The 13322-nt window shown below is 42.3% G+C and overlaps 1 protein-coding gene across 5 annotated transcripts in view; it reads left to right on the forward strand.

Moving 5' to 3' along the window:
• osbpl8 (oxysterol binding protein-like 8) overlaps positions 1-13322 on the forward strand; it is a 333976-nt gene that overhangs the window by 98153 nt on the left and 222501 nt on the right. For all 5 annotated transcript variants that reach the window (XM_080191450.1, XM_080191448.1, XM_080191451.1 and 2 more), the window contains exon 5: positions 6278-6314. In XM_080191450.1, coding sequence (XP_080047576.1) covers positions 6278-6314 — 37 coding nt within the window. The remainder of the gene's footprint in view (positions 1-6277; positions 6315-13322) is intronic.

A 13322-nucleotide genomic window follows, 5' to 3' on the forward strand; every position in this document is an offset into this window, starting at 1 on the left:
GCTGCCATCAGTCCAAAGCAAGGTTCTGTCAACTACAGTTGAACAACATGGTGCTGTTGCAATGCCTGTTAGGTAGGTTATACGTCCCAGCAACTGGTTTAACAAATGAAACTGCATGTTTATTGTACTCAAACAGCCACACTTACAAAATAAAAGATCTACTATGAGCTGTGATTCCACGACTGGGTAGCACTTGTTGATCAATTTTGAATGTGTTGCTGTCGATAAATCCCTGGGACCTGATGAAGTATATTCCAGGACATTGTGGGAGGCTAGGAAGGAAATTGTGGGTCCCCTAGCCGAGATATTTGAATCATCGTGGGTGAGGAGCCTGAAGATTGGAGAATGGCAAATGTTGTACCTCTGTTTAGAAAGGACTGCAGGGAAAAGCCTGGGAACTACAGGCCAGTGAGCCTCACGTCTGTGGTAGGTAAATTGTTGGAAGGTATTTTGAGAGACAGGATCTACGGGCATTTAGAGATGCAAGTACTGATTATGGACATTCAGCATGGCTTTGTAAGTGGAAAATCATGTCTCACAAATTTGATTGAGTTTTTTGAAGGCGTAACCAAGCAGCTAGATGAAGGCAGTGCAGTTGATGTTGTCTACATGGACTTTAGCAAGGCTTTGACAAAGGCATGATAGGTTGTTGCATAAGGTTAAATCTCACGGGTTCCAGGGTGAGATATCAAAATGGATACAAAATTGGCTTCTTGACAGAAGCTAGAGGGTTGTTTTTCAAACTGGACTACTGTGCCAGTGGTGTGTCTCAGGGATCAGTGCTGGGCTCACTGTTATTTGTCATTTATATTAATGATTTGGATGAGAATTTGCACCAAGATTGGTGGCATGATGGACAGTGAAGAAAGTTATCTGCAGTTGCAACGGGATCTTGATCAATTGGGCCAGTGGGCTGACGAATGGCAGATAGAGTTTAATTTAGACAAATGCAAGGTGATGCATTTTGGTAAATGGAACCAGAGCAGGACTTACTCAGTTAATGGTAGGCCGTTGGAGAGAGCTACAGAACAAAGAGATCTAGGGGTAGATGTTCAAAACTCCTTGAAAGTGGAGTCACAGGTGGACAGAATGGTGAAGAAGGCATTGGCATGCTTGGTTTCATCGGTCAGAACATTGAATACAGGAGTTGGGACGTCTTGTTGAAATTGTGCAAGGTATTGGTAAGACCACCCTTGGAATACTGTATGCAATTCTGGTCACTATTATAGACAGGATATTATTAAACTAGAAAGAGTGCAGAAAATATTTACTAGGATGCTACTGGAACTTGATGGATTGAGTTATGAGAGGCTGGATACATTGGGAGTTTTTTCTCTGAAGCGTAGGAGGCTGAGGGGTGATCTTATAGAGATATAAAGTTATAGTGGGCGGCGTGGTAGCACAGTGGTTAGCACTGCTGCTTCACAGCTCCAGGGACCTGGGTTCAATTCCCGGCTCAGGTCACTGTCTGTGTGGAGTTTGCACATTCTCTTCGTGTCTGGGTGGGTTTCGTCCGGGTGCTCCAGTTTCTTCCCACAGTCCAAAGATGTGCTGGTTAGGTTGACTGGTCATGCTAAAATTGCCCCTTAGCGTCCTGGAATGTGTAGGTTTGCGCTATTAGCGGGTAAATGTGTAGGAATATGGGGATAGGGCCTGGGTAGGATTGTGGTCGGTGCAGACTCGTTGGGCCAAAGGGCCTGTTTCTGCACTGTGGGATTCTATGTATATAAAATAATGAGGGGCACAGATCAGCTAGTTAGTCAATTTTTTTTCCCAAAGGTAGGGGAGTCTAAAACTAGAGGGCGTAGGTTTAAGGTGAGAGGGGAAAGATACAAAAGTGTCCAGAAAGGCAATTTTTTTCACACAGGGTGGTGGGCGCCTGGAACAAGTGCCGGAGGTAGTAGGCGAGGCAGGTACAATTTTGTCTTCTAAAAAGCATTTAGATAGTTACATGGGTATGATGGGTATAGAGGGATATGGGCCAATTGTGGGCAGTTGGGATTAGCTTAGGGTTTTAAAGAAAATGGGTAGCATGGACAAGTTGGGCCAAAGAGCCTGTTTCCATGCTGTAAACCTCTATGGCTCTAACAGGTACACTAACAATCAATTTAAGATAATCAGTCAAGCTCATAATGTGACTCATTTACAAGCATTAGAAGCTACACATAGTCACATGCATGGACCTGTTCTCTGCAAGCAAAAGAAATATATTAAAGCCTTGTGCCTTTTTAAAATTATCTGAGAGTTTGAGGAACTTTAGTTTGCCATTATTTTGTCTATGGAAAGCCTCAGCTATTTGGAAGTTGAATTGGCAACCAACCAGCACATTCTCCTGGAGTACAAATTCACAGAATCACAGAAGTGTTATTAACTTTTTGTCTGTCTCTATCTCTCTGCCTCTCTCCCTCTCTCAAAGAACAAAGAAAATTACAGCACAGGAATAGCCCCTTCAGCCCTCAAAGCCTGCAGTGACCATGCTACCTGGGTGAACTAAAACCCCCTAGCTTTCCGGAGATGATATCTCTTTATTCCTACCCTATTCACATATTTGTCTATTTGTCCTTTAAAAGTCACCATTGAATCTACTTCCACTACCTCTCCCAGCAATGTGTTCCAGGTAGCCACCACCCTCTGTGTAAAAGATCTGCCTCATACATCTGCTTTAAACCATGCCCCTTGCACCTGCGCTCCCTAGTAATTGACTCTTCCACCCTGGGAAAAAGTTTCTGACTATCCACTCTGCCCATGCCCCTCAAAGTTTTGTAAACTTCTATCAGGTTGCCCCTCAACCTCCGTCGCTCCAGTGAAAACAAACCAAGTTTCTCCAACTCTCCTCATAGCTAATGCCCTCCATACCAGGCAATATTCTGGTAAATCTTTTCTGTACAAAGCCTCCCCATCCTTCTGGTAGTGTGGTGACCGAAATTGAACATTGTATTCCAATTGCTGCCTAACTAAGATTCTGTAAAGCTGCAACACGTATTGCCAATTTTTAAACTCAGTGCCCTGGCCCATGAAGGCATACATGCCGTATACCTTCTTGATTACCTTCTCCACCTGCATTGCCACTTTCAGTGACCTGTGTGCCTGTACACCCAGATCCTCTGCCTATCAAAACTCTAAAGGGTTTTGCCATTTACTGTATATTTCCTATCTGTATTAGACCTTCCAAAATGCGCTACCTCACATTTGTCTGGATTAAACACCATCTGCCATCTCTCCGCCCACGTCTTCAACTGATCTGTATCCAGCTGTATCCTCTGATGGTCCTCATCACTATCTGCAAATCCACCAACTTTTGTGTCGTCCGCAAACTTACTAATCAATCCAGTTAAGTTTTCCTCCGAAAGATTTGTATATATATATATATATATATATATTTCAAACAGCAAATGTCCCATTAACCTGTAGTGTCTAAAGCATAATTTCTGACTATTTCCATTTCTGATTCCATTCTCTATACCTTGTTTTCAAGCTATTGTTCATATTAATTTTTCCACCTGAACCCTTCCCTTTCTCCTACCCTCATTGCATTTTTCAGTTTAAAGTCCTCGTGACCGTCATATTAATCCTTTTTGGTTAGGCCCTGTTCCCAGCTCGATTCAGGTGGAGCTCATCTCGGTACAAAACTGTGTCTTATGAAGGAATCTCTCTTTCCCACATTCTCTCTTCAGCCGCATGTCCACCTCCATGCTTATCCTTAAACCAATTTGTACATAGTTCGGGTAATATTCCAGAGGTTATAATCAACATTCTTATGTTTCTTTTGTAGAGTGTACTGATAATTTATTTAAGTATGCAGCCTCAATGAATACTCGTGTGCACCTGCTCTGGGATTTCTGGTGCAACTCAGGGGAATATTGATTAGAACGTTAAGGTCCTGTTAACCATAGAATCCCTATAGTGAAGAAAGAGGCCATCTGGCCCATTGAGCCTGCGCCAACTCCCCAAAAGAGCAGCCAATCCATCTAATCTGCACATCTTTCAGACAGTGGGAGGAAACCGGAGCACCTGGGGGAAACCCATGCAGATATGGGGAGAACATGCAAACTCCACACAGACAGTGAATTCAGCCTGGGTGACTGGAACTCTGAGGCAGCAGTGCTAACTACTCTGCCACCATGCCTGTTAATTTATTGAGTATTGAATTTTTGAGTACTTTCCAAATAGATCTCTGCTCTGCCCAAGATTGCAAAAAAAACTACAAAAGGTTGTGAATGTAGCCCAGTCCATTTCACAAATCAGCCTCCCATCCATTGACTCTGTCTACACTTCCCGTTGCCTCAGCAAAGCAGCCAGCATAATTAAGGACCCCATGCACCCTGGACATTCAGTCTTCCACATTCTTCCGTCAGGAAAAAGATACAAAAAGTCCGAGGTCACATACTAACCGACTCAAGAACAGCTTCTTCCCTGCTGCTGTCAGATTTTTGAATGGACCTCCCTTGCATTAAGTTGATCTTTTGCTACACCCTAGCTATGACTGTAACACTACATTCTGCACCCTCTCCTTCTCTATGAATGGTATGCTCTGTCTGTACAGCATGCAAGAAACAATACTTCTCACTGTATGCTGAAACATGTGACAATAATAGGTCAAATCCAATCAGAAATTTCCTTGACTTTCTAATGTTTTTGGACCCAGCATTGGTAGCTTTGACTGAATTTTCCTCCTTCCTCTCTAATATCCTTTCAAACTAGTTTGATATGTCCTTCACTGGCAAACTCCCTGATTATACAGAGAGTTTGAGGAAGAGAATCCAACTAGGCCGATGTGTGAAACCGTTGCTTGTCATATTACTGGTAAATTTCAATTGATTTGAATTGCCTATAACTATATGATTCAGCATTACCTATTAGAAGGTAGGATATGTGCTCTTGATGAAATAATTGGCTGTTTCTTTCATCTGCCAAATTATAATTCTGATATTGCAAACAGAATTTCCTGCCAGGGTGTTATAGGGAAGTTACACTTGAAGTTAATCAGGTTGTTTGCCCATTTTACCAATGTTTATTTGCACACCTATTTCCTGCCAAGTGATTAACATAAAAATGGTGTAAACAAGTGAAAATTGATGCAAGTAATCAGGTCCAAGGAAACCTTCAGTATAATAATTAACTTTCAAGCTCTCAAACATGCAGTCATGGAGGGTTTTGAATTTTTAACGTGGCTTGTACTGATCCCATAAGAATGCATTCAAAGCAATAGAAAGAACAATGCAGTGATCTGATGATGATAAAATCTCAATCATGTTGAAGGAGCAGAAAAATTAGAAATAAAATTTGTAGTTTAGTTTTGTGTCTACTTTGAGCAGCATAATTGCATTAAACTTCTGTGTACGGCTCTTTAACCTACAGGCAAAGACATTTGGATGCCGGAATTGATAGTTGAGTGTATAAGAGTGAGGACATTGGGAATTGTGCAGTTGCTTTCTGAGTTTCCTCTATCTTTTGTATCGTGTATTTGTTCTGTTTTATTGATGGTACATTTTGAGGAACAGATAGATACACTGGAGATTCCACGAAAGAAAACCAACTGCATAAAGTTCTGGTACAATCAACTGTCAGAGAAAAGCTAGTTGTAAGGGCACTTGTTTTGTGTGTGATGTAACGAAAGGACAATGATGTTAAGTTTGTCAACATCCTCCTTCATCTTCCCTTGGATCCCAAAGGACTTGACCTCCACAACTCATGTCTTGATGGATAGAGTACACAGCATTTGAAAATGCAGCCAAACTACCTCTTGCTTTTAAATAGGACTAATGGATATTGATTTAACTGAAAAAAGTTGCACTGGAACCGTGTACTAGGGTTTACACTATCTTTGTAAGGATTTCTGAGTAAGGAAAGGCCAGCAATTTGTTTTATGTATGGTTTGATTTGTATCTAAGGCAATCATTAAATAATGCAAAACCCAGGTGATTATTTAATCATGTATAGTAGATCTGTTCTTATGTCAGTGCCATTTTAAATTCAGATTCAGGAACACTGACTCCTGCCATTTACAATAAACCCAGCTCTCTGTGATAGACTAACCAATTTTAAAACTGATCGGTCATTTCTAAGTGTTATTTCACAGCATTTATGTAATTGTCCTTCCAAAGTAGACAAAAATCTTGCATTGAAAGTCTAAAGCATCCAGCATATTGCATGACTGTACTGACTTGTTTTACTTTGTTGCCTCCCCTCCTCCCATCTTTTTCTTGCATTATCCTTTCTAACTTGCCCTCGGGTGGACTTTGCTGCTGCTAATGTGAATGTTGCAATGTATTGATAGCATCATGGAGAGATCAGAGACTTGCAAGGATTATCAAGTAAGTGACTTCAATTTTGTGAACCAATTCTGCTGGATCTTTTGAGTGTCAGTTTGTGGTTTTTGCAGCTGCAAATTAGCATGTGAAAATGCATGTTGGACACAGGACAGTGTTCCTTAACTTCAAAATTACTGCTGAAATATCGATGAAATATCTATAAGTAAAACAATACACTCAGAGATGTGGTACTGCAGTGCACAAATATTACTGTAAAATAATAATCCAACCTAAAAATTGTCTTCAGCATTGCAGATCTGGAATTTTTGTAGGTGCAGTGTGTTTGCATTATTCCTGATGTTCGGTGGTTGTTAGTTCCCAGCGAGTGCAGGGTATTCCTGGATCATAAAATCTGGTGCAGGCAAGATTCTATTTTTAATTTTCTGATTTCCCTTCCACTCAAAATCATAGCAAAGAAATTATGTGCCTAAAGGGACCAATGATGTGAAGATTTGAATGTATCTTTGAACTGGTATACCATTCTATATAGATGTAATTTACTCAGACCATTCTGTACTAGATGTTTCAAGTGCTTCATTTACTGCAGGGCAGTTGTTAGCGCATGATAGCATTTGTGTTTCTGATTGTCAGTGAGTAAATTGGGATGTGAACGTCTTAGTTTGTGAATCTTGCTGGAAGAATCCATGTCGGCAGATGGAAGTGCCAAGAAGAAGAGAAAGTCCCCCAATGACTACTTGTCAGTTGTTTTATCTGTTATTCTGTTGTGAAACGGAACTTTTGTAGTTTATTCTGGGTGATCTACTCACTGCAGCATGCTAAATGTGAGGAAGATGCATGGCAAGGGACAATGGTCTTTTAATTTGAGTTTATACAGATGTCGATTGAATGTGTAATACTCTACCAAAGGTAACCACTGCTTCGAGAGCAGCTCTGCTCACATATAGGTTTCCCAGTTTGTTGAGAACTCATCTGAAAGCATGCTCTGTTTTGTTTGTGTCAAGTGTTGTGGGCCTTTTTACTCTGACAAAAGGCCACTGTGTATTTCCACGCTGCCTTTTATTACAGCGTGTTCCTGCTTGCACGGTCTATCTCAGTTTCTCACTCTTAATCAATCAAGTGTGTGAAAAAAGTATTTTCATGGCCATTTGTGGAGGTGGAAGGGACTGGGAGGAGAATTTCACATTACGGGTGAAAGCAGAGGAAGGAACCTGGAGGTGAAACTGTAGTAGTTATAGTTATGGCAGAGGAAAGACTGAGAGGCTCAACCTGCTGCAGCAGGATCTGATTGTTAGTATTGTGCATCAAATATCCTTAAGTTTATTGCATCCCATGAGCTTTGGGGGAGTTAAGAAGAGGGTCATTCAGGGAAGAATAATGAGAACGAGAAATTTTCTTTCGGACGAAGGTGTGAACACTGGGAATGAAAAAGCAAATTTACAATTGCAGAAGTATTGCTGAGAGTGGAAGGCATTTGGAAATTTGAAGAAGCATCTCTCAGTGACCTGGAAGAATTCTCTTCCAGGGTGGTGCTGAAGGACGGGGTGGGGAGTGAAGTAGTTTTTGGTGCTGAGTTATACAAGGGAATGGTCAGAGTTGGAGTGAGAAGGCAAGATTGAGAGAGTGATTGTGAATATAAGTAGAAAGATTTTATATGGGGGATAGGAGAGGACAGCCGAGAATGAGATTAAAATCTGCAATAGTGAAGAATTGCTCATTGCAGCAACTGAGACAGGACATTGAAGACATGATAAATGGTTTGGGTTCTAAGGAAGAAATCAGCTGAAAGGAACTGGGACAGACCAGGTTTGTTCAAATATTGTGTTTCCAGGTTGTAATTTCCTGGTTGTGGATGGGATGGGCCTTGTTAATGAATGAATAAATAACCTGGAGGAAAACATTAAGACAAATCTTAGAGATATATTTCTTAATTTTCATTCATTTTTCAAAACTTTCTAAATTTTTTGAGTAGTATATTTGCTTAACTGTGTTAGTTTTCATAGAACTATTCAACATTTGCATGGCTTGTTTTGCATGGCTCCTGCTTCCATGAAAGTTGAGGAAATGTGTTCAAAGAAACCTTCCAGGTCGAAATTGACACAGAGCAGGAAACGCTAGGAGAGCGTCACCATATCAGAGATGAGAACTGATGAAAACACATGGATTGGAATGCTGAAAGCCATGGCTTTTTGCAGCTGTCTGGCACCCTCTTGTGTGCAAGCTGCTGATCTGTAGTTTTTAAAAGAAATTGGTTCGCTGACATTTTTGTTCTGATAGTGAAAGGTTTAAGTACCATTTAAACTGTGAGCATTACAATACAAAGTATTTTGAAGTCTGATTTAATTCAGGTGATGGAACACTAATGATTAGTCGTGGTTTTGTAGAATTCACAAACCATGTTTGTGAATTCTACAGAGGTGATAGTGGATGCCTTAGTAATTATTTATCAAAATTCGCTGGACTCCGGGGAAGTGCCAGAAGATTGGAAAACGGCTAATGTTACGCCACTGTTTAAAAAAGGAAGCTGACAAAAGGCAGGGAATTATAGGCCGGTTAGTTTAACGTCTATAGTTGGAAAAATGCTAGAATCCGTCATCAAAGAAGAAATAGCGAGGCACCTAGAAAAGAATGGTTTGATCGAGCAGACGCAGCACGGATTCGTTAAGGGGAAGTCATGGTTAATGAATTTATTGGATTTCTATGAGGATGTGACGAGTGCGGTAGACAGAGGGGAACCGGTGGATGTGGTGTTTTTAGATTTCCAAAAGGCGTTTGATAAGGTGCCTCACGAAAGGTTGCTGCAGAAGGTTAGGGTGCATGGAGTTAGGGGTAAGGTGTTAGCGTGGATAGAGGATTGGCTGTCTAATAGGAAGCAGAGAGTTGGAATCAATGGATGCTTTTCTGGTTGGCAGTTGGTGACAAGTGGAGTGCCGCAGGGATCGGTGCTGGGGCCTCAACTGTTTACCATTTACATAGATGGTTTGGAGGAGGGGGCTGAGTGTAGGGTGACGAAATTTGCTGATGACGCGAAGATGAGTGGAAAAGCAAATTGCGTGGAGGGTGTTGAAAGTCTGCAGAGAGATCTGGATAGGCTGAGCGAGTGGGCGAGGACCTGGCAGATGGAGTATAATGTCAGCAAGTGTGAGGTTATCCACTTTGGCAGAAATAATGGTCGGAGGGATTATTATTTAAAAGGTGAAAGCATGCTATGGTGCAGAGGGACCTGGGTGTCCTTGTGCACGAATCGCAAAAACCCAGTCTGTAGGTGCAGCAGGTGATCAAGAAGGCGAATGAAATGTTGGCCTTTATAGCGAGGGGGATAGAATATAAAAGTAGGGAGGTCTTGCTGCAACTGTACAGAGTACTGGTGAGGCTGCACCTGGAGTACTGTGTGCAGTTTTGGTCACTGCATTTGCGAAAGGATATATTGGCCTTGGAGGGAGTGCAGAGAAGGTTCACTAGGCTGATACCGGAGATGAGGGGGTTGGACTATGAAGAGAGACTGAATAGACTGGGTCTGTACTTGTTGGAGTTTAGAAGGATGAGGGGGGATCTTAAAGAGACGTATGAGACAATGAAGTGGATGGATAGGGTAGAGGTAGAGAGATTCTTCCCGCTTAGAAAGGATAGCAGGACTAGGGGGCACAGCCTCAAGATAAGGGGGGTGCAGTTTAGATCAGAGTTGAGGAGGAACTTCTTCACTGAAAGGGTGGTGAATCTCTGGAATTCTCTGCCCATTGAAGTGGTGGAAGCTACCTCGCTAAATATATTTAAGTCAGGGGTAGATAGGTTTCTGATAGACAAGGGAATTAAGGGTTATGGGGGAAAAAGCGGGAAAGTGGAACTGATCCACTTCAGATCAGCCATGATCTTATTGAATGGCGGGGCAGGCTCGAAGGGCTAGATGGCCTACTCCTGCTCCTATTTCTTATGTTCTTATGTCAAAATGACTGAAGTAGTGAAAGAGGATTTTTGTCTGGAAAAATTTTTGTCTGGAGCAATCGATTCTAAGATGTGTCTTTTCGTGAGTGGAGTTTGGGAAACGCTTGTGTGGAAGTCAGAATCCAGTGAGGCCAGTTTGCTGACAGTGTAGTAGTCACCTGGGCCGATTTGAGTAAAAATCCACAGACGTTGGATTGGGTGGCATCTGCCACTTGATTTCCGAGCACAGTGTTGTCTGACCACGAACTAAGGAGATCCATCAAAGATGCCAAAAGGCAATACCAGACAAAGCTAGAGTCCCAGGCTAACCAGACCGACCCCCGCCGACTATGGCAAGGTCTGCAGGAATAACAGGCTACAAGATGAAGACATATAAAATCGTTGGCTCCAACGCATCCCTCCCTAATGAGCTCACTGCATTCTAGCCCGTTTTGAGCAAGAGGTTAGCGAGAGCATGCTCTTCACCTTGGAAGTCCTGGATGAACCTGTATCTGACGTTACCAGATGTCAGAGCAGCTTTCTCGAAGGTCAATCCACAGAAAGTGACAGGCCTGCTTCGGGTACCCGGACGGGCACTCAGATCCTGAGAGGATCATCTGGTGGAGGTGTTCGCAGACATCCCCATCCTTCCTTTACAACAATCTGAGGCCCCTGTCTGCTTCAAGAAGATGATCATCATCCTGATACCAAAGAAAAGCCAGGCAGCATGCCTTAATGACTATCGGCCAGTGGCTCTAATATTCATCATTATGAAGTCCTTCAAAAGATTAATCATGGCACGAATCAATTCCAGCCTCCCGGACTACCTGGACCCATTACAGTTCGTCTGATACTGCAACAAGTTCACAGCAAATGCTATCTCTCTGGCCCTGCACTCAACTCTGGAACACCTCGATAACAAAGGCACCTATGTCAGACTCCTACTTGTTGACTACAGCTCAGACTTCAATACCATTATTCCTATGAAACTTATCTTCAAACTCCATGGCTTGGGTCTTGGCATCTCCCTCTGTGACTGGATCCTGAACTTCTTAACCCACAGACCACAGTCAGTAGGAATAGGCAGCTGCACCTCCTCCATGATCATCCTCAACACAGGTACCCCACAAGGCTGTGTTCTCAGCCCCCTCCTATACTCCTTACACACCTATGACTGTGCAGCCAAATTCCCCTCCAATTCGATTTTCAAATTTGCTGATGACATCACTGTAGTGGGTCTAATCCCAAACAATGACGAGACAGAGTACAGCAATGAGATAGAGAATGTGGTGAACTGGTGCAATGACAATGTCTGCCTCAGTGTCAACAAAATGAAGGAGATTGTCATCGACTTCAGGAAACGTAGAGGGGATCATGCCCCTGTCTACGTCGAAGTAGAAAGGGCCAAGACCTTCAGGTTTTTAGGTGTCCAGATCACCAGCAGCCTGTCCTGGTCCCCCCATGCCAATGCTATAGTTAAGAAAGTCCACCAATGCCTCCCCTTTCTCAGAAGACTAAGGAAATTTGGCATGTCAGCTACGACTCTCACCAACTTTCACAGATACCTGATAGAATGCATTCTTTCTGGTTGAATCACAGCTTGGTATGGCTCCTGCTCTGCCCAAGACCGCAAAGAGCTACAAAACTGTAGCCCAATCCATCATGCAAACCAGCCTCCCATCCATTGGTTCTGTCTACACTTCCCGCTGCCTCAGCAAAGCAGCCAGCATAATTAAGGACCCCATGCATCCTGGACATTCTCTCTTCTACCTTCTTCTGTCAGGATGAAGATACAAAAACTTGATGTCATATCCCAACTGACTCAAGAACAGCGCCTTCCCTGCTGCCATCAGACTTTTGAATGGATCTATCTTACATTAAGTTGATCTTTGTCTACACCCGAGCTACGACTGTAACACTACATTCTGCACCATCTTGTTTCCTTCTCTATGTATAGTATGCTTTGTATAGCGCACAAGAAACAGTATTTTTCACTGTATGCTAATACATGTGACAATAAATCAAATCAAATCACAGCCTGTTGTATTACAGGGACTGTGCATTTGCTGAGAACATTGTAGCGCAATTTATAGTTTATAACCTGCATTATCCTTAATATCTGTGTATATTTGTGAAGACAAGTGGGAGTGAATGAGTATTTGATTTGATATAGTATTGTCTTGTATTGGGATACAGTAAAAAGTATTGTTTTTTGCACGCTATACAAAGCATATTGTACGTAGAGAAGGAAACAGAAGGGTGCAGAATGTAATGTTGTAGTCATGGCTAGGGTGTAGAAAAAGATCAACTTAATACAAGGTAGATCCATCCAAAAGTCTGATGGCAGCAGGGAAGAAGCTGCTCTTGAGTCAGTTGGTACGTGTCCTTAGACTTTTGTATCTTTTCCCCAATTGAAGAAGTGGAAGTGAGTATGTGGAAGAGAATATACCTAGCATGTGGGTACAGCAGATAATAAAGAAATCGAATGGAATGTTGGCATTTATAGCTAAAGGAATAGAATATGAAGGTAAGGAAGTATTGTTGCAACTATACAAGACATTGGTGAGGCCGCACCTGGAATATTGTGCACAGTTTTGGTTCCCTTATTTGAGGAAAGATGTAGTGGAAGTAGAAGTAGTTCAAAGGAGGTTCACTAGATTGATTCCAGAGAATGAGGGGTTTGTCATATGATGGTAGATTGAACAGGTTAGGCCGATACTCTCTGGAATTTAGAAGCATGAGGGGAGATCAAACTGAGGTGTACAAGATGATAAAAGGTCTGGATAAAGTAGACGTGGGGCATTCGAGGACAAAAGATCAGAGTTTTAGGATAGCGGATAGCAAATTTAAAAGAGTTGTTGAGAAACCGTTTTTCCCAATCTTTGAATCTGTGGAATTCACTACCCCAAAGTACAGTGGATGCTGGGACAGTGAATAAATTTAAAGAAGAATTAGACAGACTTTTAATTGATAATGGGTTGAATGGTTATGGGGAGAAGGCAGGAAAATGGGGATGAGGAGCACACCAACCATAATCGAATGGTGGAGCTGACTGGATGGTGGGCCGAATGGCCTCGTTCTGCCCCAATATCTTATGAACTTGTGTCCTGGGTGCGTAGGGTACATGATTCT

Source organism: Carcharhinus amblyrhynchos, chromosome 6 (assembly GCF_965287045.1).
Source record: "Carcharhinus amblyrhynchos chromosome 6, sCarAmb.v2.hapA, whole genome shotgun sequence".
NCBI classification, from domain to species: Eukaryota; Metazoa; Chordata; class Chondrichthyes; order Carcharhiniformes; family Carcharhinidae; genus Carcharhinus; species Carcharhinus amblyrhynchos.